The 25763-nt window shown below is 42.9% G+C and overlaps 1 protein-coding gene across 1 annotated transcript in view; it reads right to left on the reverse strand.

Moving 5' to 3' along the window:
* Positions 1–25763, reverse strand: part of PAK5 (p21 (RAC1) activated kinase 5) — a 101963-nt gene that overhangs the window by 9560 nt on the left and 66640 nt on the right. Inside the window, exons 3-5 of the mRNA XM_007109076.2 lie at positions 13132–13623; positions 11782–11915; positions 7182–7308 (exon numbers count right to left, since the gene is read on the reverse strand). Coding sequence (XP_007109138.1) covers positions 7182–7308; positions 11782–11915; positions 13132–13623 — 753 coding nt within the window. The remainder of the gene's footprint in view (positions 1–7181; positions 7309–11781; positions 11916–13131; positions 13624–25763) is intronic.

The raw sequence follows: 25763 nt of genomic DNA on the forward strand, positions 1-25763 counted from the left end.
TTTGGTATTGGCAGTTTTAATTTCAATATCTCTAGTATGGCTTTCTTTTTCCAGACATTAAAAAAAAAGATACCAAACCTGACAGACTAATAATTATTTCCCTGACAAAATATAAGATGAGAAATTGAAACTCAACACTTGGAAGCCAGGCCTGTTCTTCTGTTGTAGGAGTATAAGTGCTTTTGCATGATTTTTTTACTCATCCAAGTACATAAAAGAGACAATTTTCTAAAAGAACATAATTGCACACAACATTTGTCCAAATAAATCTGCAAGTAGATAATAAGAACTCAGGTAATGAATATAATAAAACATTGTAGGCAGTTATTAAAAGCAAATCACACACACACACACACACACACAACAAAAGCAAATCACATAGACTTTAAGCTCATCCTTATTTTAGATAGGATTGTACAACGCGGGTACTTAGGAAACCACCTTTGTCTCACTAATGCAGTTAGGCTAAGAGAACTGAAGCAAGCATGTTGCCCGCCCACTAAGAGGAGAGGTAGCTGGTTCCACAGGGGCCAGACAAGGAACTAGAACTCAGAGGTCAGACAAAGCTGCTACTTAAACCTGAGATCTTATCCATCTCAATGCATCCCGGCTAGGAGTAAGGGGCCCCACAAAAATTTGCAAGAGAAGGAGCAAAAGAGAATCTACCCACAGGATAGCTACAGGTTTAAAATAAAATGTAAACCCCTCGTTTTGTAAATTGTGTATGCTCTAAAGAATTCTTGCATCTGCTCCAGGTTTTTGCTAAGGCAGAAAGATGGCTGCTTTTGTGCCTGGTTCCTGGGTTCTTCCTATAAGGCAATGGTACTCAAGTGTGTATCATCAGCTGGAAATTGCTCAGAGATACATGCAGCCTGACTGAATCAGAATCTCTGAGAGAAGGGCCCAGGAATCTGTTTTTCGCCAAGGTTTCCAGGGGTTGTGATGCTCACTAAAATCTGAGAACTTGTTTTAAGAAGAGCAATGACCCAGGGACAAAGAAACCAAGGTAATAGAAGGGGCCAGACTGATGATGGTGCCTCCAGCTGAAGACCCACTTCTTCAGCAGCCAAACCCGAGAGGAGAGGGAAGGCATCATAGCAGCTGAGCTGGAATGGCCTAGAGGACTCAGCCAGCCCCTCTGCCACTTGGCACAGCACAGAGAGTGGTAGGAACTTGCCCAAGACTATGTGACAGTTTTAGCAGTGAACTCAACCCTGGGGCCTCCTGACTTTTCATGCTGTGTTCCCTGCATTAGAAATAACTTCTGTGGAGGGAGTGTTTGGGTGTATCTCAGATACTACTGGAAAGGAATGAATTTAAGCAAGCTATTTAATATGGCCAAGTCTCTATTTAAGAAGAGCTTCTGGGAGATAATCTTCAGGTTTTCTTCTAATTGTAAAATTCTAGCAATTTGAGAGACAGCAAAATTCAAATGGCTAAAGGAGCCAGGAAAATATTGGGTTGGCCAAAATTCTGCTCAGGTTTTCCCGTAACATCTATTGGAAAAACCCGAATGAACTTTTTGGCCAACCCAATAATACCAATGAATTAAATGAGCCAGTGGAGACAATGGAAAACTAGGGACACACGCCCCTGGTAAAGAGACACTAACTTCCAGCTGATTGTCGGGGCCCCAGTAGAGAATGTGTGGAACACTCATAGGCTCTGGTTGCCCGTCTATGGCCCCTTATTTATCCTTTAACCCTCCCTTCAAATCCTGTGGGAGAAAGGGCACAAACATATTTATTATTTCTGGGTGCTATGTTAGTTTGGGCCCCTCTCTCCCAGAAGAAAATGCTGAGACAAGGATTCAGTGTAAGTCATTTATTGGGGAGATACAGGAAACACTAGCAGTGAAATAGGGAAGTATAACAGGGAAGGGAAGGCAGTCAATCAAGGGTTAATCAGCAAGGAAGTTGCCACCATGGGAACTAGAGATTAATACTGCTGAGGACATCTGGGAGACTGTGTAGAACATGTGCCTCAGAGCTATTCCATCCAAGGGCGAGAGAGCTGGGGTATTTATATACCAACTCCCATCACTTTTTCAAGGCTGCTCCTGGGAAGCACGAATGTTAATTTCCTGGAATTTCTAGCCTGCTTTGTGCTGGAAGAGCAGACTACAGTAGCCAGAGAAGTCCCCAGGCAAAGAGATGCAGGTGGTGGCATTTGGAGGTGGAGTTAGCGAGCACTGAAATGGGAAGATTAGGGTGGGGCACCAGCAACATTTGCACTGTAGTGCTATTCACCCTCATCACACCACCTCCTTTCCTGCCATGTGTGAAGTCAGGCACAGTGTTGCCAGACACTTTGATTTTTTTCAAGGGAGACAGGAATCTGAAATTTTATGTGAAATCTCCTACTTCTTAAAGTGTGGCAACCAATTTATAGTAAAAAGAAAAACCATAAAGATTACTTGTAAATGCCTCTTTTTAATAGATGCATTGGGCTTAAGAGGTCATGGGTTTGAATTCCATTTCAGCCAATGAATTTGATAAAAGTTAGTCACTCCCTGCCTAGTGGCCCCTAAGTATCATCTCTTAAATGCAAGCCCCAGGCCAAGGAAAACTCATGGAGGAATTTACTCAACCCTTATTTGAAAGGGCAGGGAGACTGCCTTCACTCTGAGCATCTACCGTGTACCTGGTTTACCTCTTATGGTTTTATACTAATTACTTCATGTAATTCTTGAAACCACTCTATGACATGTTATTCATTTTCCCTTTCAAACCCCAAACACTACTCCTTAAACACCTCTGCTTAATACAAATTAGTGACTCACTAGATATTACTTCTATCATGGACAAAGAGTGAACGATTTCTTTTCAGTTGATGGCAAAAAATTTCCCATGTAGTCTTTGAAGAGGCCAGAAAGGACTTATCCTTTTAAACCTGAGCAATTCACTGTTTTAAAAAAGAATCTTTTATTTTGAAATACTATATATAGGCTCATAGGAGGTTACAAAGAAATGTGCACCCAGTCCTCCCTATACGTTAGCATCTTATGCACTATAGCTCAATATCAACACCAAGAAATTGATGTTGGTACAGTCCATAGAGCTCACTCAGATTTTATCAGTTATACATGAACTTATTTGTGTATGTAGTGTGTACGTGTGTATATGTGTGTGTACTCTACAATTTTATCACATTGTAGTCTTGCACAACCACCGTCACAAATAAAGATATGCGACTGTACCATCACCATAAGGTGATGGTGCTACCCCTTTATAGCCACACAATTCCAATCCCTAAACCCTGGCAACCACTAATATGCTGTACATCTCTATAATTATGTTATTTCACAAATGTTACATAAATGGAATTATGCAGTGTGTATCCTTTTGAGGTTGACTTTTTTTTTCACTCAGCATAATTTCCTTGAGGTTCATCCAAGTTCTTGCATGTGTCACTCATTCGTTTCTTCTTTTGTCTGGGTAGTATTCCCTAGTATATATACACCATAGTTTATTTAATCATTTACCCACTGGAGGACATTTAGGTATTTTCTAGTTTGGGGCTATGATGACTAAAACTGCCATAAACATTTGTGTGCAAGTTTATGTGTGGAAATAAGTTTCCATTTCTCTGGAATATATGCCTAAGAGTGAGATTGCTTGTCACATGGTAAGTCCATTTTCAGTTTTGAAAGGAACTGCCTAACCATTTTTCAAGAGTGGCTCTACATTTTACATTTGCACCAGCATTGTATGAATTAGTGGTGTTATAACTATTTTTCATTTTAGCCATTCTTATAGGTGTGTAACGATATCTCATAGTTTTAATTTGCATTTCTCTAAGGGCTGATGATGTTGAACATCTCCCAACAGCACACCTTGTGTGACAGACAATATTTCCAAAAATGCCATCAACAATACTGTCCAGCCCATGAGATCTTCTTGACATGTGATTCAATTCTCCTCCCACTCAGGAGAGTTTCATGTTCCTTCCCGCTGAATCTGGAAGGGCTGTGATCATGTTAAAAGTGACGCTATGTGACTTTGAGGTCATAAAAATGCCATACTTCTACCCTGTTTTCTTGGGACACTCACTCATGGAATCCAGCCTCCATGCTGTAAGGAAGGCCACATGGAAAGGCCACATGGTAGGTGTTCTGGTGGAAAGTTCCAGCTGAGCATCCAGCCAACAGTCAGCACTATGTTCCTGACATATGGCTGAGGAAGATTTCTAGATGCACCATCTAACAAGTCAGAGCAGCACTGGCTGGCTGAGCCCAGCCAACTCTCAGAGTCATGTGAGAATGAGAAAATAACTTTTGACTTAACACCTAAGGTGATTTGTTATTATGATAATAAATGAATATGTCTTCTGCACTATAGAACGCTATAAAAGCTCCAAGAGATTAGTATAAATTGTACTCTCAGCCTTTTCTTGGAGTAGTCACACTCCATCTCTGTTCTCTTTTTTAGGAAAAAAGTTTCCTTTCTCTATAGAAACTGGAGTCAATACGGCACCTTATTCTTAAATCGGGGTGAGCTCACCCTGGCCAACGTGTCCAAGAGTCAGGCTCCGCTCCACATGCTGTGTTCCTTCTTCCTGGAACACTCTCATCCCTGAAGGCCACAGGCCCCGCGCCTCACGTGTCTCCGCTGTCACCACCCCACTGCGGAGGGGCCTTCTCTGACCGGCCTCTACAGACCCTCTACTCTCCACCCTCCACCTTCTTTACTCTACTTAAGTTAATTACTCATAGAAAACTTAGAATGTATCACCCTGCAGTCTGGTGGTGATTTTATTTGTATGTTTATCTATTTGTTTATTATCACACCCCCATTCTCCAAATAAACTGAATGAAATTAATGATTTTGCTTTATTCATCCTTAGGACCTAGCACTGCCCTGGCACAGAATGACGTTTAGCTCATATTTATTGAACGAGTGAGTGAACAAACCGTTCAGACTGAAAGCACTGAGGATGTGCCAGTCCCTGTGATCTCTGCTGGGTGCGTGGAAACTAAAGAAATGGTTGAAACAGAGATTCTGCCCTCAGGAATGACAATGAATGATCTAGCCTTTCATATATTGTGGGGAGGGGAGATCTTTAAGTAAGCTAACTAAATAATGAACTGTCTTTGTCTCACGTCTGATTTTGACATCCGACAGGTACTCACAGCAGGGGTGAGCCTACACTCTCAATCTCTAAAAACAAGGAAAGAAAGCCTGGCAGAAACTGTCCTGATTTTTTTTTTCCTGTAAGCTCCAGTCCCCAGAACCAATTTGTGGACCAGTTCAATGCTCTGCAAATTGTGTTCTGAGGCCATGGGACCTTGCCCTGGTGCTTTTCTGAGTCAGGTCAGGAGAGAGTTCTAGCCCTTTTCCTATAGCTCCCCTGCTCTATGGGAGATGCTGCAAAATGGCCACATGGTCTTCCCCTCTCTGTATCCACATGCCTTTAGATGCAACTTTGCATCTTCTCCCATCAAGAGGCAGTGGTGTTTATGGTGTTATTTCCCCACCCCTTGCATCTAGGCCCAGTTACCTCCACTACCACTGCTGAGATCCAGCCAACCACCAGGCTAATTAGTGAGGCTGTCAACCCCAAACTGACCACAAATGCAAGAGTGAGCTCAGCTGATGTCACATGGAGCAGAGGTAAGCTGTCCCAGCTGAGGTCAGTGCAAAAGCCGACTCACAGAATTGTGAGCAAATAAATGGTTATGGGTTTAAGCCACTAAGTATTGAGTGGTTTGTTGTGTAGCAAAAACTGACTGATACATACTCCTGTACTCTCTTAAAAAAAATTCAGCCAGAGTAATGCAGAAAGCAGGACTTAAAACTGCCCATTAAACATAATACTAAGTTGGTAAATTATGTGTGTGTGTATGTATGTTCATATATATATATATATATATATATATATATATATATTTAGGAAATGGGATTATGGGTGATTTTTATTTTATTCTTTATACTTTTCTGAATTTGCTGAATTTTCCACAATAAAATTGACAATCTTTATAAAATAAAAGAAGAAAAACCAAAGTTCTTGGGTAGTTTCTTCTGGTTGCCCTCTGATCATTCCTGTGCAAATTCTAATGTGACGTGAATGTTTTCCACGTGACTGAGGATGCTGGGTGGTAAAAGGTGCATTAAAGGGACAGCTGGCTCCATTCATCACAAGGCTATTACATCTGTCTTGTTTCAGGAAGATTAAAAGGGTCTAAATAGGGAAAAAAAAATCTATGCTTCAAAACTCTTCCATCTAACTAATCCTTCCTGGGAATGTCAACTCATGCCTTCCTTGGCTGTTGTATTCTATCTGGTGTGGCTGATGAGTTTCAAGTGAATCCCCTGAGCAGGCTGCAATGATGGGAAATGCAGATATCTGGGCCTGGGGATACACTAGTGTGATGGATATCTTCTGTTTGTCCTTTCAGATCTGGGAGCCCTGAGCCCTGGGAGGCCAAACTGTGTTGACCATTGATGGCTTCTGATTGGACTCAGCCAATGGGGAGCACCAGTAGGAGACTGGAAGGAAGGAGCAGAGTGAGGTTCGGGTACTTATTGGCCCAGCTCCCATCCAGCAGGTTCACTATGGTCTGGTTTCCACTGAAGATCAGAGCTCCTGCCAAGCAGCCCTCTTCACACAACAATCTCTATTTCAAGATTCCAGTAACTAGTTCTGCACCTCACCTCTTCAGTCATGGGTTAATAAGAGTGGTGTTCCATTCTAGAGACCTATGCTGGTCCTCATGACAGTTCCTTTTGGCTTTTCTACATCTCATCTGCCCACACCTTGATTAAACTCTCCTCAGAGCACTGGAATTTGTCATCTGTTTCCTGCAGGGACTCTGAGAGATACTGCAGACATGCGTAGTCACATGAACAGGGTGGACACAGTCCTAGAAAAGTCATTTTCTCTCCACCAATGAAAATAAGAATGTGGCAGAAAAATAAAAGAAATTTCTATAGTTTTTATTACTTTCTGAACTTACTGTTAAGACAGAAAATTATCCATCAAATTCACCTCACAGATAGTTTTAAATAACAGGATGACACAGAGGATGGTAATTTCTTTTTCAAAAGCCTCCTGGGAAGGGGAGTGGGTGACTTGCAAGTAAGGAAAATTAGAATTATGAGAAAGTGTTCTTAGGAATATAATACCTGTGACAGGTGAAATGACAAGGTAAACCGGGGAGGGACCCAACATGAAAATCTTACCCGGCCATCACTTGTCAGCAGGATGGAGTCACTCTTTATGTCCCTGTGAATCACTCCTTGGTTGTGCAGGTAGGAGAGAGCCCTCAGAACCGACAGACAGACGGTAGCTATTTGTTCTTCATTCATTCTAGAAAGGAAATCACATTGAAGGAGCAAGGTCAGGCTTAAGACCATCTTTGAAATGATCAAGAGAGGTGACTCCCTTGTGTTCTAGTGAACCAGTCCATGCTCCCCAGCCCATGTTTTGAAAATCTATGGGGAAGGAAAAGGAAGTCTTTGGGACCTGATTCCCAGAACATAAGGCCTGGCATTGAGGATGATAGGGACTCAGTATAAGCTAAAGTAAAGAGACCCCCATTGGCTGGCTTTTGGGTCATCAGTGCAAATGCACTTCCTTGGACTCTTATAGGTAATTCCCCTGGTACTGACAAACCTCCAGGTTCCTACAGAGAGGGCACACTGAATGACACCAAAGTTCCAGGAGTGGCTGCTAGATGACTTTGAGGAAGTCCTTTAACTTCCTCTGGTCTCTTTTTCCTCATCTTGGAAATGGGCAAGGCCATGGTTCTCTTCAAGGTTGGACTCAGGCAAAGTGGTCTTTAGATCTCTAAGATCCCCCTCTGGGACTTGTCCTGCCTCTCACCAGCCCTTCCTCTCCCTCCTCCAGGAGCTGGAAGCTTCTGTTGCTCCAGGTCCCTCTGTCAAGAAGGAAATTGGGCCTAATTAGTTACTAATAACCAAGCGTGAATGCGTGATACCCTAATAAATAGACCATGGGAATGAGAAAGGCAAGGACAACACTGGATATGCTCCCCCATTTCATGGCTGCACCCTCCGAAGAAGGTATTTCTGGTTTCAGAGGAGACTGAGGTCAGGTGACCTGCCCAAGCTCAGAAAGTAACCAGATCATGATTCAAACCCCACCTTTTATGAGTTCAAAACCCATGCTTTCCCACTTTCCCTACTGTATCTTGCAGCAATTGTAACTCAAAAGAATGGATTTTCAGCCACTGAAGAACCCAGTTGAGAAGAATGATGTGGAGAATGGAGTCCCTCAGTGCCCTCAAAATGACCCATTTAGGCATCTGCCGAACTCATCTAGGTATAAAACTTCCTCCCTCTCATGGAGATATTGAGAGGCCCAAATTAGGTAGCAAATGTGAAAGATCTCCTAAAACAAACTATCAGGCAAACAGAGGAGGCTATCAGGAGACACACTGCGTAACCCACCAGAGCCTAAATTTAAGAATTGACTTGGGGAATAATCCCAGGTAACTTTTAGCTCAGCAGGACAAGTAAATAGATGGCCTTGAATCTGCTTTTCAGTCTTGTTGATGCCAACAAACCCCAACTGAGTAAAACTAGGGTTCAAAGTAAAATCCAAGGAGATAACCAATCAGGAGAATGTCAAAGGTACAAAGTGGATGAGTATGAAGAAACATGCCCTTCTCTTTGAAGAGGATTCCTACCGCTGCAATGAATTGGCCTCATAGGAAGGCAAGTGTCTGAAACAGAGTGGAAACCTACAACTTCTGTGTTCTTGGTTTTGTGGTAAGTGGGCTGGTCATTATGCTGGATTGTTTTCAGGTGACAATTTTCACATCTGCCCAAAGCACACTCCTGAGAGGTCTAGGGCATCAGCCACAGGGACAAGTCCAACTACATCTTAAAATTAATTCAGGACCAAGAATTATCATCTTTAATACAATTAATAAAATAAAATCCATTTTTCTTGGATTCAATGAGATTTGAGTTATTTGAAGCAGGTATAAAGATTTTTCACAGGTCAATGGTAACAAAAATTAATTGACTCTGAGCCCCCAATCACAAACTGAAAGATCCCCTGGAATTTATAACAAATGCTACTGACTCTTAATTCAATGACTTTGAAATGGACATGGCCCACTGTAGAAAGCCTGGTGCTTTCCTACTTCAGCAGGGAGGAAGTCAGGTGGGGATAAAAACACCTCAGTTTTGAAGTCAACTCCAAACTCAAATCCTGGCTCTGCCAATTATTAAATATGTGATCTTGAGAAAGATACTTTTCACCTCTATGAGTCATAGCTTCATCCTCTAACAGACAGGCACATCAACACCTACCTTACAGAGATGTGTAAAGGTTACATGAGTTAATGTATAAAGAACCTGACAGAGCTTGGTACTTTCCTTTCCCTTCTAGAACTGTTTCCTTGAAATAAGTAGGATATGATTTAACAAGATGCTAGATAGGGCTAAAACTAATGTATGTATAAGAAACTCCTGAAGGGACTTCCCTGGTGGTGCAGTGGTTAAGAATCCACCTGCCAATGCAGGGGACACAGGTTCGCTCCCTGGTCCGGGAAGATCCAACATGCCGTGGAGCAACTAAGCCCATGTGCCACAACTACTGAGCCTACCTGCCACAACTACTGAAGCCCGTGTGCCTAGAGCCCATGCTCTGCAACAAGAGAAGCCACCACAATGAGAAGCATGGGCACCACAACGAAGAGTAGCCCCCGCTCGCCGCAACTAGAGAAAGCCCGTGCGCAGCAACAAAGACTCAACACAGCAAAAACTAAATAAATAAAATAAATAAATTAAAAGAAACTCCTGAGCATCTGGCTAGATCATGGATTCTTTTAGTCCATCTGGGTAGAGACTGAGATGCTGTATTTCTAACAAGCTCCTAGGGGATGTTGATGCTGCTGGTCCCCAGACCACACTTTGAGTGGCAAGCAGTTAAATGTTTTATCAACCAATCAATCAATCATTCAATGAAGTACGTATTGAATATCTACTATAGGAAACTCTCTGAACTACCGGCTTAAGGATTTCAAATTCTAAATATCCATGGTATTCCTTGATACACAATTGCTTCTTGCTCTCTGGAGCTACTCTGCCTTCAAGGGGAAATCCATCGACAAAACTAGATGGAGAGAATTAGAAAACACAATGGATTATAGAGAGGCTGGCTCTTCAGTGAATCCCACGGATACAAAATAAGAACTTGACAAAGCGAGAGCTGTAGTTTTCTGATTCTCTCTGAGGCAAGAAAAAAGCCCCTCCCTTGGACATATTTTTATTAATTGTTTTATATGTAAGTCACATTTGTCTTATTCATAGGTCTCTTCAGTATACTTGTTGCTACAATTTAAGATGATTAGATAGATAGATAGATAGATAGGTAGATATGGTGGTTGTATGGCTATACCAATAGGAATCTGCCAGCTGAAATGTTGGTGATAAACATTTGGTGTCTTCCCTCATGTCCTTTTGTTTTTAGATGGTCTACCGCAGACTCAGAGCTATAGGGAGTCATGATTGAAACACTGCCTCATTTTAGCCGAGAAAAAGCAGCACCTTCAATCCCTTATGGGTTTCTGAACACTTTCTTGCTACCTTGCTTTCCACCTATTGTCGCTCAACTGGATTCACTTATGATTTGGATGCCATTTCAGTGACATCAGCTAATACCCAATGTAGCTCCTTCATGACAATCCTCTCAACTCTTTGGTATTTTATTTACCAGCAGAGCAAACTTAAAGTTTCCCAAATGTAACATGATTTTTTTACACGTCTGTTCCTTTGAACCTTGCTTTTCCAGCACGGTCCATGAACTAACAGCATTAACATCGCCTGGGGGTTCCTTAGAATGCAGAGTATTATGCCCCCCCATTGAATCAGGATCTGCATTTTAATAAGATCCACGGGTAATTTGTATGCATATTAAAATTTTAGAAGCACTGTCTTAGCACATACTCTTTCATTTGCCTTCAATGCCCTTTTCTTCCCACTTGCCTTCTTAGTAAACTCTGATGCATCTCTCAAAACCTATCTTCGACATCACTGTATATTGGAAATCCTTCTTGACTTTCTTAAAGAGATATTCAGGTATTCTTTTATGCTACTTATATACTTCTTTCTAATTCTGCACAGGTGTTATAATGTATTTATTTCTAATCTGAGACTTCCTTGGAAGGGTGTATCTGAGCCTTATTCATTTGTATCTTTTGTAGTCCCAGCACTTAGGAAAGAACCTGGCACATAAAAAGTGATTAATAAGCACTTGATGAAATGACCACAACTGACACATCAGAGAAGCAAGTAGCTGAGGCAACAGTGGCCATCAATCATTGTTACTTGCAAGATGATTTAAAAACAGATTTGAAGAATCTCTCTCTCTCTTATGTAGTTTGTTATTATGACATAAAATTTTGATCTTTCACCTGCCCCTGCCTTCCCCAGGTACCCTTGGTGGTATCAACACATAGCAATGGTATCGCAAGTTAGGAGAATGAAACTCAGTTTTAGAAATCTACGTAGGGATGGGAAATTCTATTATTTGTCACTGAAACTCCATTCTCAGCAGCTTGCTGATTTAAAATCAGTGGGTATCAGTGAATTTCTGGAGGGCAGGGAGAATGTGAATTGAGTGAATGAACTATACATACATGATATTGTGATAGGCACCTGGGAATATAGAGAAAAAGGGCAGTCATTTCTCTACCTTCAAAGTGCTTAACCACTTATGAAAAGTTCATAAATATAGTCACTGAGGCCTTACCCTGGAAAAGAATAATAAGCACCTTGAACTACTTGCCTGGATGGTAAAGAAACTTACCTGGTATGAGTAACGATGTCTGTCAAGGCACCACCTTCTAGAAATTCCATGACAACCCAGAGCTCATCATTGACAAGGTAGCTGTTGTACATGTCAACCACGTTGTCATGGTGATAATCCCGCATTATCACAACCTGGGCAAAATGGAAAGACACTGTTTGACTTCGGACCGTGAAATTTGACTTTTTGTTTTCTCATGGCTACATTTGGGCTGTGAGTTCAACTGATGGGGAGTACTGATTGTGTATGTGGGGGGGTATTCAGAAGTCTATTACAGACAAAGGGACAGCACTGAGAGCAGCTGGCAGGAATAGAGAGGATCAAGTTAGCAAATTCAGAGAAAATGGCAGGTCAACCAGACACTGGGTTGGGGGAGAATACGGAGTAAAAACAGGCAGAACCGTGGCAGAGTTTGCATTCACAAGAGGGAGTTTAGTTGACTGTTTGGGGGGATGTGATCAGATATCCCATAGGTTACTTTTAAAACACATTGTCCGTACTCTGCTATTGGTTAACTGGGCAAAATGGTCATCAACCCAAGGTAAGTGAGTCTCAGAAGTGACTGAAGTAAAGAGTTATTAGGGCTGGGGCCACATGACACCAATTTAACTTCTTGGAATGTCTAGGCTGAGTCTGAAAGAGTTTGCGCTGAATACAAAGGATAAGTCTTGAAGGTAAAAACATTATGACTTAGGCATTAAAAGGCCAACTTGTGTCTGCTTGCTGGAGAGAGCGTCCAGGTATTACCATCCTGTGGTCACTTCTGGTGATATTTTCAGAATGAGTATCAAATAATAAATTATACAGTTGTTTAAGTTATATTTTCCTTGTCTGTTCTGGCATTGTGGTTTGGAAATAAGTTCCAGAAATCAGGAGCTGTGGACTGGGAAGAAGCTGAATCCAACTCACCCCATGCTCTCTGTGAGGTCTGGAGCATGGAAAAGAAATGAACACCTATGGGAGTTGGAGCTGGGTGGAGCCTTCACATAAGCCATCACGGAAGAGGGTCCAAAGTCACAGATGATTGCATTGTTACAGCTGTATGAACCTATTGTCTGACCCCGGTCTAGTAACATAAACTGATGCTAGGTTTCCTTATTGCTAAATGGAGATAACATTTTTCTGTCTATGGCTGTTGTGAGAATCAGACCAGACCAATGCTTAGCACAGTGGCTGATCCACAGGAAGTACTTCATAAAGAGGCAGACATACAGGCATAGAAAAAGGGATGCTATTTTTGTATTTATATTTTCTGTGTTTTCTAATGTCCTAAAATGTATATGTGTTATTTCTGAAATGGGAAAGAAATGTTACATAGGACAGAAAGGATGATCCGAACACACCGTCTACCTCATTAAAAAGCAGCTCTCGTCTCTGTTGCTTTCGGAGGTCCATTTTCTTCACGGCGACTTGCTTCCCCGTGTGTTTCTCGGTGGCAATGCACACAATGCCGGTTGACCCTTCCCCGATTTTGATAAAGTTGTCCAAATATTCTCTGGGGTCTCCTGGGCTGACCACCAGCTGCAGGGCTGCCCGGAACTGTTCGTGGGACACCCTGGAGGGCTGCTGGTCTGAGGAGGAGCCCCAGCTGGGTGGGGGGTAGGTGCTAGATGAGATGCTGAGAGAGCTCAGGTAAGAAGCTGTGGAGATGTACTGCGAACTGGTCTGCAGGGAGGGGTGGTGGTACAGGGTGGCTGTGTGGTACCCAGATGGGTACTGGTGGCTGCTTGAGGAATAGCCTGTTTTGCTTTGACTTTGAGGTAGTTTGGCAGGGCCCCTGGGGTAGGTGTCGGACCCTGACAGTGGAGGGCTGAGGACCACCTGTGCTCGATCATAATCCACCTGGGAAGACAGACACAGATGGAGAAATTCACATGCTACATCTGAACACCATAGCCATCACACAGCTGGTCCAAATGATGAGCACCACTGCACAACCCACTCGTGGGTGAGGCTTACCTCGCGGGGTCCCAGGGTGCATCGCTTCCACCTTTTATCTACCCTCCGACCTCCCCACCCTGCCTATTTCTTCCTCCTTCCCTATTAAAATCCCCAGAAGTAGACTCTGAGACCTGGATTAGAATGCAAGTAGTAGGAGGTGATCCCAGGAGTTATGAAGGGGAAAATGCCAATACAGTAAGTCCCCTACATACGAACGAGTTCCGTTCCGAGGTCATGTTCATAAGTCCAATTTGTTTGTAAGTCCAACAAAGTTAGCCTAGGTACCCAACTAACACAATCGGCTATATAGTACTGTACTATAATAGGTTTATAATACTTTTGATACAAATAATACATAAAAAACAAACAAAAAATAAACATTTTTAATCTCACAGTACAGTACCTTGAAAAGTACAGTAGTACAGTACAACAGCTGGTACACAGGGGCTGATCAAGTGAACAGGCAATAAGAGTTACTGACTGCAGGAGGGAGAGGAGGTGAGCAATGGTAGAGCTGAAGGATTGTCAGCAATAGGAGACGGAGGGCAAGCTGCAATTTCACTCATGCCTGATGTGGATGACACAGGTTCTGGTTCCTTGCTGGATTCAATTCTACCTACCGTCTTGAAAAAAACCGATCCAGTGATGTTTGGGTAGTAGCTCTTTTTTCTCATCTTAGATGATGCGGTAGCACTGGATTGCATTCTGAGCAGCTGCTGCAACTTTCATGTACCACCCTACATTCGGGTCCTGTGCCTCAAAAACTAACAGTGCCTCCTCAGATAAAGAAAATTCCCTTGCCATTTTCTACATCATGAATCTCTTCGGTTCTTCAGTTACTTCTTCTTCCTCTTGTCTCTCTTTGTCCTTTCTCTGGGCCTCCAATTCCATAAGGTCTTCATTAGTAAGCCCCTCATGTTGCACAGCAAGAAATTCAATGAAGTCGTCCTCTTGCAGATCTAGCTCCAGCTTCTCGCTGAGGGTCACTAAGTTGCTGAAGACCTCTTTGGACTCCTCATCCACCTTCTCAAATCCAAGAAAATCGTGAACAAACTGTGGGCAAAGGTTCTTCCAAACCCTATTCATGGTGACGGCTGTAACCTCATGCCAAGCAAAGTTAATGTTTTTTATGGCCTTGTAGATGTTAAAGTCCTTCCAAAATTGTCACAATGTTGTTCCTGATTCATCACTCGCCTTAACTGCCTGACAAAAAGTGTGACGTACATATTTCTTGAAAATCACAATAACTCCCTGGTCCATGGGTTGGATGAATGACATAGTATTTGGTGGCAGATGCGCTACTTTGATGTTGGGATGAAAGTCATCCATGAATGGGGGGCGGCCTGGAGCACTGTTGAGAAGCAAAAGAATGTTGAATGGGACATCTTGCTCCAAGCAATATTTCTCTACTTCTGGGATAAAGTGGTGGAAAAATCAGTCCTGGAAAATGGCGTGTGTAACCCAGGATTTGGGGTTACTCTTCCACACAACAGGAAGGGAGCCCTGAGCTGTGTTTTTAAGGGCTCTTGGGTTCTCTGAATGATAAACTAAGTCAGGCTTCATCTTCATATTGCCGAAAGCATTGCCATCAAACAACAGAGTTAGCCAGTCCTTTGCTGCTTTATAGCCTGGCATCAACTTTTCTTTCTTATTGATGTAACTTTGGTCTGGCATCCTTCTCCAGTACAGTCTTATCTCATCCACATTAAAAACCTACTAGGTGAAATATGCTCCTTCATCAATAATTTCTCAAAGCGTTTCAGGAAATTCCCAGGCAGCTACCATATCTGCACTTGCTGCCTCGCCACTTACCTTTACGTTGTGAAGGTTGGCTCTAGCCTTGAACCAATGAAACCAGCCACGGCTGGCATTAAAAGATGTGCCCTCTGATTCTTCACTGTGTTTATTCTTCAAGTCTTCATAAAGGCTTTTGGCTTTCTCTTGCATCAGCATTAAGCTGAGCAGGACTCAACACTGATGTGATCCTGCATCCACACACTGAGAAGTTTCTCCGTCTCCTCCATCACTTTTCCACACTTCTTCGATATTACTGGTGACATCATCAGCACAGCAGACTTCACGTGTTCCATGATCTTGTCCTTGTTCTTCAGAATCATGCCAATGGTTGAACAATTCATGTTATAAGAACTAGCGGCGTCTACCATATTATTTCTCCTCGCTTCACTCTCTCAATTATTTTCACTTTTGTTTCCATCGTTATTGCTTGGCGCTTCTTAGCAGTACCAGCTATATCATTGCTGCTTTCACGCTTGCTTCTGGACATTCTGGGCTTGAAATAAAGATACTGTACAGTACAGTACACAAAAGCACAACCACTTGTAGAGGATGCATGCATGTGACAATGTACACCAGACATGTGAACTAACTTACATGACTGGACATACGAATGCACGTTCACATCTTTGAAAGTTCACAACTTGAAGGTTTATATGTAGGGAACTCACCGAATACGTAAAAGGGACAACCTAACTCCCTGTGCAAAGAAGCTTTTCGGACAATAAGATAAACACATACAAATCAGTATAAATGTATAATGTTTGAGAAAATCCAAAATCTGCAGGGCTGCGTGTGTGTGTGTGAAAGAGAAATCTGCTCAGCCCTCAAAAGGATTCCAGGCAAGAACATTCTACTCTGATTGTGAAGAGTGGATTGAGGGAACTTTGTGGAGAGGATGGGGAGGACACACAAGGCAGGGGTGGGGGAAGCCAGTGAGGGGCTGCCATGACACTAGGTGTAAGTTCCAGCAATCACTCTCTGGAAAAGTCAAGAAGGAGCTCTGGTCACCCCTGGAATGACTGAGGTCAGGGATGGTGAATATACCACATCATACCACCCTTGCCTCCTTGCCCAAAGCAGAAAATGCTAATAGATGAATACACTCTTTTGTGTAAGATCCTGATGATAACGAGAGTGTTGGATACATAGAAGGTGTTTGAAAAAGATTCGTTGATTGGACCTCCAGCTCCTTCTTAACACAGAGTCCCAGGAAGTCTCTTCCACTCTACCAGGATGTACATGGAATGACATTTACATGCCCACTCCAAGGATCCAGATTTGCTCTAAAATGATGGCTACTGGCTACATGTGGCTATTTAATTAAAATCAATAGAAATTAAAAGTTAAAATAAAAAATTCCATTCCTCACTCATATTAGTCATGTTAGGTATTTAAGAGTCACCACGTTGGACAAGATATAGAATATTTATAGAACATATAGAATATTTCCACCATCGCAGACTGTTCTATTGGGTGGCACTGTTCTAGTTGAATTCATTGCTCCCACGTGGTTCATTCATTCATTCGTTTAGTGCACAGATTAATATTTAAGCAACCATTATGTGCTAAGCACCATTTCAGGTGCTGTGGGAAGGTCCAGCAATAATCATAATGGATGGTATTTCTGTTGTCCTGGAGTTGACATTCTAAAGAAGGAGACAGACGATAAACAAGAAAATTAATAAATATACAGTATGTGATCCAGCAGTAATAGGTGATATGAAGAAAAATAAAGCAGAGCAAGGGGGTTGAGAGTAACAAGGTGCCATCTTGCATGGGATGGCCAAGGAAGGCCTTTCTGAGAGGTGTAACATGAGCAGAAACCTGGCTGAAGTGCGGGAGCAAGCCCTGTGACTGTGGCGGGCAGGCGTAGTCCAGGCAGAGGGCACAGCACATGCAGGATTCTGAGGCACACACAGGCTTGAGGAACAGCCTGGAGGCTCTCCTGGAGCAGAGAGGCGGCAGTTTGGAAAGACAGACAGAGAAGCGGTGACGGGGCAGATCATACAGACAAGGGCAAGGATGCTGGCTGTTGCTGAGGGAGGTGGGAGCCACTGGAGGTTGCTAAGCAGAGGACAGTGACATGAACTTGACTCTCTGGATGCTGGAGAAGAGGCTTTGGTGGCAAGAGTGGAAACAGGGATGCCAGTTAGCTTACTGCTGTCAATATGGGCAGAGATGAGGGTGGGTGCTGTAGATGGGGTGAGAAATGAGATCCAGAGTAGGGTCTGCAGATGGAGCTGATCCAATTTGCTGATGGATTGGATTAGAATATGAAGGACAAGAATCAAAGATGACTCCCAGGATATTATCCTGAGGAGCAAGCCACTTAATAATATGAGGAGCATAGGGACAGGAGCAGGCTTCTCGGCTGTGAATCAGCCTCCAAGATGGCTCCCAGTGATCTCTGCCTCCCGATATGAATGTGTAGTCTCCTCCCCCATTGTATCCGGTTGATCTGTGAGCAAAAGAATATGGTGGCAGTAATAGTGTCCTCTGAGGCCAAAAAAGACATTGTGGCTTCTCTGCCATCTCTCTTGGATCACTTGCTCTGGCTTTCTCCAGCTGCCATGTCGTGAGGACACCCAAAATCCTACCGAGAGGCCCTCCTTCCAAGAGCCACCTAGAAACTGAAGCCTTCCACCAACAGCCATGTGCGCTATCTTGGAGGTGATCCTCTGGCCCCAGTCAAGCCTTCAGATGATTGCAGCCCTGCTGACCTCTTGTCTGCAACCTCATGACAGATTCAAGGCCAGAATCACCTAGCTAAGCTAGCTATGGAAACCCACAGAAACTGTATGAGGTAATAAATGTTCATTGTTGTTTTAAGCCATTAAGTGTGGAGATAATTTGTTACACAGCAATAGATAACTAAAACATAGGGTGAAACACAGAGTTCCATCATGGCCACATTAAGTTTGAGAGAGCTATTAAGCATCCAAGTGGAGATGCCACTTAGGTGACTTAGACATGCCTCCAGTCCAGGGAAAAGTTGATGCTAAAGACATGAATCTGAGAGTCATCAGTATTTAGCTGGTGTTAAAAGCCATGGTGTTGAATATGTAAAAGAAAGTCCAAGGACTACAACATCTAGAGACCAAAAAGAGGAGAAGGAACTTGCAAAAAGGAGCAGAGAAGGAGTGGCTTGTGATGTAGGAAAGAAACTAAGGAACTAGGATGTCCTGAAGCCCAGGAAGGAAAGTATTTCAAGAAGGAAGGAGTGATGAACCACATCAAATGCCACGGAGAAGTGAAGTTGGATGCGGCATGTTGCTCGTTGCATCTGGCAACGTGGTGGTCATCTGGCAGAAGGAGGGTGTCTGAACCTCTGACCCCTTGCACAGCATGAACAGATGCCTTTTCAACAAGTCAGGGAGCAAGATCTGTACACAGCAGCCCCCTGAAAATTGCCATGGTACCATTCTCAGTTATGCACTGTCCACTGGCTCCCAGATCACACTGCTGGCCTCCTGTACGGCTACACTCAGACAGCCTAGCATCAGCCAGCAGGGGCCGGGGTCCTGCTAAGCCAGGGCCCTGGCCTGGTTGCAGAGCAGAAAGGACATATTTGAAGGACATATTGAGGGCTGAATATTGATTCTAATGACTTGAGTCAAATCATTTAGCCTGTGTCAACCTCAGTTTCCTCATCTGTAAAATGAGGGTCATCACACCTCCCTCATGGGGCTTTTATGAGGCTTACCTGGGGGAATCCTAGAGCAGCCTGGTGTTTAAGAAAAGACTTTGGACTCGAAAACTTCTTCTGCCATTTACAAGTTGTACGACATTGGGCAAGTTATTTCAACTCCTGTGCTTCAGTTTTCTCACTGGTAAAATGAGAGCAATAATAATAATACCTACCAATGATAATAATACCTATCTGCTTAGGTCACTGTGAACTCTAAAGAACTGAATACAAATCAAAGGATTTGAACAGTGACTGTTCCATACAGTCTGTTAATTCATTCTGGGTAGTGTTATTATTATATAAAGTGCTTAGCACAGTAGCAGGAACATAAAAGAAAATAATAAATAGTAATACAGTGGTAATAAGACTAGTGAGCATTTACTGAATGTGTACAATGTACTGGTAGCATATATACTCCCATACATTAACCTTCTAAAACGATCAAAGTGTCCCTAATTATAATATATTCAGCACTGTATTATAATTAAAATGCTATATTTGACATCAAGCTGATTTTTGTCTAAGGTCCTGGATTTGTGCCATACACAAGGAAAACTGGCGTGTGTATGTGCTGGGCTGGGGGGGAGACAAATGTCAGTGTAAATTAAATAATTCAATTCTTCCTTTAAATTAAGCTCCAGATTAGCCAAGCCGAGTCTAGTCACAAGGCCAGTGCGTGAGGGCAAGCGGGGTCTGTGACTTTTACTTTTGAAAATGTGTCCTGGGAGCCACCACATGCCATCATCTCCTGGTGTCTTCCTGGGAGGATCTCCTCCTGTAGTTTAAGTGAAACTGAATTCATCCCCCACAAGCATGTATAACCGGTCTCTGAAGAAATGTCAGAAATAAAAGGCTGTTTCCCGTAGGAATCGCATGCGGACACTGCTCTTCCTTATCAGAGTCTACTCTTCATGGCTGGCATGATGCATCAAGAAAAGGATGCTTGTATCCGGCCTTACATTTAGGTCTTTAATCCATTTTGAGTTTATTTTTGTGTATGGTGTTAGAGAATGTTCTAATTTCACTCTTTTACATGTAGCTGTCCAGTTTTCCCAGCACCACTTATTAAAGAGACTGTCTTTTCTCCATTGTCTATTCTTTTGCCTCCTTTGTCTTGTAAATCAACCATACTCCAATATAAAATAAAATAAAAATTAAATTTAAAAATAATTCAATACAAAAAAAAAGAAAAAGAAAGCAAAGGACGCTTGTCTGCACAAATGGGACAATTTCCAGTCAGACAGAATGCAGAGTTGCTCAGTGCTAGCTAAATGTCTTTGAAACTAGATCTTGGAGATAAAATGGTGCCATTGTCTTTCATGGCTGCTGGGAAGAGGTGCAGACTCTTAAAAAAGCAATGGATGAGGAGCAAACACTATCACAGGAGACAGTTTTTGGAACCAGACTCAAGGGATACCAGTCAAAGGACAATGGACTTTTGGCTCCAGTGAGAGAATGCATGGTCCTCCCTCCAGACTCCATCCCCTCAAAGAGATGATGGTGGACAAACAGCTGGCTTTGGGAAGGAGAAATTCATAGGTGACTTGGTTCTGGCCACAATGTTGCAGAACCATGGCTCTCAGTTGGGTTTTGATGACCCAAGAGTTCCATGATGGTGACTATCGCTGGCCCACGCGCTGGTGGCTGGCCTCATGATTTTTCACTCTAAGAGTCAAGCAGAAGGCAGTTAATCCCACTGTATTGATAAAGCTGAGGCTCTGGGAGGTGAAACTGTTCCCAAGCAATCCAAGGCCAACTGCCCCAAACCTCCAAGAAGATTATACAACCCGATTCTTTGGCTCAGGTCAGGCCTTCACCTCCAGTGGGAGGGTGTCCATATCCCAGCTGCTGGACACACTGGCACCAGAGGCCTGCTTTCTTGCCTGCCTTGGCATTTCTTCCACTAGTTGTCACCTCCCTGGCCTACATAATCAAGGGTGGACATTCTCTCTGATAAAAAGTAGGGGTGTTTTACTGGGAGCAAAGTCAGTGCCCCTTCCATGTCTCACAGGAGTAACTCACACTGATGTTAATAATGATACTTGACATTTGCTGAGTGCTTCCCATGTGCCAGGGACTGTTCCAAGCATTTCATGTACATGGCTACATTTAAATCCCAAGTTACACAGTGAGATAAAGTCCTGTAATTGTTCCATTTTACAGAAAAGGAAACTAAGGCAACACGGGTTTAAGTAGTCATGCAAAGGTCTCAAAGCTCCTAAGAAGTCGAGCTGGGGTTCAAATCCAGACAGTGTCACTTTAGAACGTGGGTCCTTGATACCTTCTCAGAGCTATCTTTCAATGATGAAAAGGTAGACAGGGTCAGGACAGAGGTGGGCACAGTGTAGAGTGACTGCTAGGGAGCTAAAGCCTGATTAGGGCGTTTCACTGGGGGCCCAGATGTCTGAGCAGCCTGAGGCCAAATGCAAGAACTGGGCCAGAAAATGATGGATGATAATGCCTGGGGGAGGGGGGTGAAAAGAAAAATTAAGTGTGTGTGTATGTGTGTGTGTGTGTGTGTGTGTGTGTGTGTGTGTGTGTGTGTGTATGTGTGTGTGTGTGTGTGTGTGTCTTGGCTTGGCTTATAGAAATCAGCTCAAAATATACAAAAAAAAGGAATAATCATCACAGCAAAATGAGTTGCTCATATATACATAATTCACTGCTTTCATTTTTACTTTGGCCAGAGCAGAATTTTGTGTTCAGCTGCAATGTCCAAACTTTCTTCTGTGTGTTTGTTCAAGAAAGAAAGCCCAAGCTTTCTTCTATAGCATGGCCTCCTGGCCCTTTTACATGGCTCTTAAACTGTTATAATTATTTAATTGTTCTACTCTAAATCATCTTTCCCATAATATCTTATAATTATAAATGGGTGAAACAAAAATGATGAATTTGTCCATATATACTGTTTTGTACCTATATACACGTTCATGTCTGTAAGAGAGACTTGCAGAAGAGTGAAGCTTGAACTGGGCTACCTTTTCTACAACCTGATTTACAAATATATTCTAGAACAAAAGGAGTACATTTGGAGTCCACGTGGGCAGGACTGTAGCATCTCAAGAGGGATGTAGGATTTTATCATCTAGTGAAACCACAATGTGGTGAAATTGGACCAGGGAAAGGTATAGATATTTAATAAGCAAATCCAATGTGCCTCCCACCATCCGTGCCCCAAACCATTTCCAAAAGATCTATGCATATAGTTTACCTTCTAAGACCTTATTGCAAGGGTATAGGGAGCAGGGGTGGAAAGCCACAAGGCAGGAGAGAAAACAATAAAGAGACACCAGAAAGGCTTTCCCCACTCCTCCAAAGAGAACAGTTCTGTGATTTTGTGGAAAAGTATCAATAGTTTCATACAAGTGAGACCATGGTCTGCATACTTTTACGGGTGATCTCCATATGGCAAGATGTAATAAGAGAACAGATTTATTTGTAAATGATTACCCAGGCTGATATCATCAGACTGCCAAACTGCTTAGTTGATGTCACAGGACCACTAATTGTCATTGGAAATCAAATACATTCTCAGAAGGAATTCTCACTACAGGAATCTTTAAAAATACTGAAAAGACATAGAAACAGTCTTAGTTTCCTTCCTCTAAAATGGTTAATAACATATATTCATTTTTTAGTTTCCCAATGCCTTTTAGAATTCAATATAAATTAAATCTTAAAGAAACAGGCTTTTTCATGTCTCTATTCAAACCCAATCAAAAAATAAGAAGGACTAAAAAAAAAAAAAAACAGTATTATATGGGAATAAATAATCCTCAGTTAACAACTCAGCCAGATTCCCCTTCCACAATGAGCACATCTCCAAGGATAGAGCCAGTCACAGGCTTGTGATGTATCAAAATTATAAATAATTATAGCAATGAATTCATTTAATCAATCAATTTCACCAGTGGTGTGCTGGGGTGGACAGGGCATAAAACTCCACACAGCTATCAATTACTCCGATTACAGCTGGCTGTCAGCCAGAATTCCCCTGATCCATGTTAGTTAAATGCACATTAATCTGAATTTGGCAGTGTAATCAAGGACCTAACTGAACTGTGAAATTGAATTCTGCAGTAGAACATCATTTGACCATTTTATGCCAAGGCTAGGAAAAAAGGCTCGGTGGGGGGAGGGAGAGAGAAAGAAAAGAAGGAAAAAAACCCTGAGGCAGCATCTATTTGTCACTGTGGCCTTCCATGCTGGTGACAGGGAGGCTGCGGCTGGATTGTGCTGGATGTGTGTGTGTGTGTGTGCGTGTGTGTGTGCACGGGCAGGCGTGTTGTAAGTCTGCGTCCACAGAATGGGGACTGCAGAAGTTTCCATGAAGGATGGTGTCTCTCTATCCACTCCTTGCAGTTATAGGGGACGGGAAGGCAGCTGGTTCCAGTGCCTGAGTGTGATGCTCCAATACACCTTTCAAAGTACAATAAAGCAAAGACACTGCTCATCCCCAAAATGAAAAAAAGCCAGACTCCATGCTGCTTGTTCTCCACAAATCAAATGCAGGATAAAAGTGAATCATAAGGCTCTGAGCAAGAAAAGGACATCTTAAATTGTCCTTACTTGACTCAAAGGGAAAGGTAACAGGACTAGGCTTGGCTTGGGGAAAGAAAAACGTCTGCTTGTAAGGATTCGAGAGAGAATCAGTACCCAGCTTTCTCTGTAGGGACATTTTAGAGACTGATAATTAGGGGAAGGGGATTCATTAAACCCTGTGACCTGCACCCCTCCTGTTATGCTCTGCAATCCCACAGCAGGAACGCCACTGATGGCGGCCAGTCCCCACTTGCCTGGCCTGTGGCGGATGAGCTCCTGTGTCTCCATCCATGACTTTCCAGCCTCCACTTCTCCCGCTGAAGTGACTGCTGACACAAGACCTCTGATTACAGGATGGTAGGGAGTTGTTCCACCTCCAATGGCATCTTAATAAACAATAGCTACTGTCCCTGCTTGAGGCAAAACCATGCTCATTTTCCTCTGAATTACTTATGCTCATTTACAAAATGGAGTGGCCCTGTTTCAGAGCCTATTATATTGGCCGGATGACAAAGAGACACAGCACACACTTTGAGCTGGCATTCGATTTTGGTGAAAGAGGCACACATATCACAGCAGGCAGCAGTGGTCAAGAGCAGGGCCCAGTAGAACCTCAGCGATCAAGGTGTCTCCTTAAGGTCCTGGTGCAAGGAACTTGGGAAGGAGGTTCAGTTCTGGATGATCAGACACTTGCTGGGTTTCCAAACTGCATGTAACAGAAAGCCATTCACCATATTTAGCATTTTTGCAGGAAAATCTCCCACACCATGGGGCTGGATTCCTATTTAGGCATGTAGGAATTTACACCTTATGACACGAAGTTTGAAGAGTCGTGTACTTCCCTGCCTTACAAAACGGATGGCAAATGCACATGGAGAGTTCTGACAAGTGGCTCATGACCCCTACAAAGAGGCAAACTCTAGTTATATGAAGAAATGAATCAATCTCCCATCAGCAGGCTCAAGGGGACAGGGTATTTCGGGCTCTTCCTCCACCTCTGAATCAGTATATCCAATTAACCCCCCACCGTTGTTGCTACTCCAAACTAAGGATGCAGCCTCTATTCAAGAGCAGATTACTCTGACCCGTGATCTGTCACCGCCTGCAGGGGTGGGGGAAGGGGGCTGCACCTTTAGGGATTAGTTCACTGCTGTAGAATATGGTTCAAATGTGTCAGGGCCTCTAAGAGCACTGGGACAGATCGCCAACAAACACATGAAAGAATGCTCAACATCATTAATCATTAGAGAAATGCAAATCAAAACAACAATGAGATATCATCTCACACCGGTCAGATTGGCCATCATCAAAAACTCTAGAAATAATAAATGCTGGAGAGGGTGTGGAGAAAAGGGAACCCTCTTGCACTGCTGGTGGGAATGTAAATTGATACAGCCACTATGGAGAACAGTATGGAGGTTCCTTAAAAAACTACAAATAGAACTACCATACGACCCCGCAATCCCACTACTGGGCATATACCCTGAGAAAACCATAATTCAAAAAGAGTCATGTACCAAAATGTTCATTGCAGCTCTATTTACAATAGCAAGGACATGGAAGCAACCTAACTGTCCATCAACAGATGAATGGATAAAGAAGATGTGGCACATATATACAATGGAATATTACTCAGCCATAAAAAGAAATGAAACTGAGTTATTTGTAATGAGGTGGATAGAACTGGAGTCTGTCATACAGAGTGAAGTAAGTCAGAAGGAGAAAAACAAATACCGTATGCTAACACATATATATGGAATCTAAGAAAAAAAAATGTCATGAAGAGATTAGTGGTAGGACAGGAATAAAACACAGACCTACTAGAGCATGGACTTGAGGACATGGGGAGGGGGAAGGGTAAGCTGTGACGAAGTGAGAGAGTGGCAGGGACATATATGCACTACCAAATGTAAATTAGATAGCTAGTGGGAAGCTGCCGCATAGCACAGGGAGATCACCTCTGTGCTTTGTGACCACGAGAGGGGTGGGATAGGGACGGTGGGAGGGAGGGAGA

The sequence above is a fragment of the Physeter macrocephalus genome, chromosome 14 (genome assembly GCF_002837175.3).
Source record: "Physeter macrocephalus isolate SW-GA chromosome 14, ASM283717v5, whole genome shotgun sequence".
Lineage (NCBI taxonomy): Eukaryota > Metazoa > Chordata > Mammalia > Artiodactyla > Physeteridae > Physeter > Physeter macrocephalus.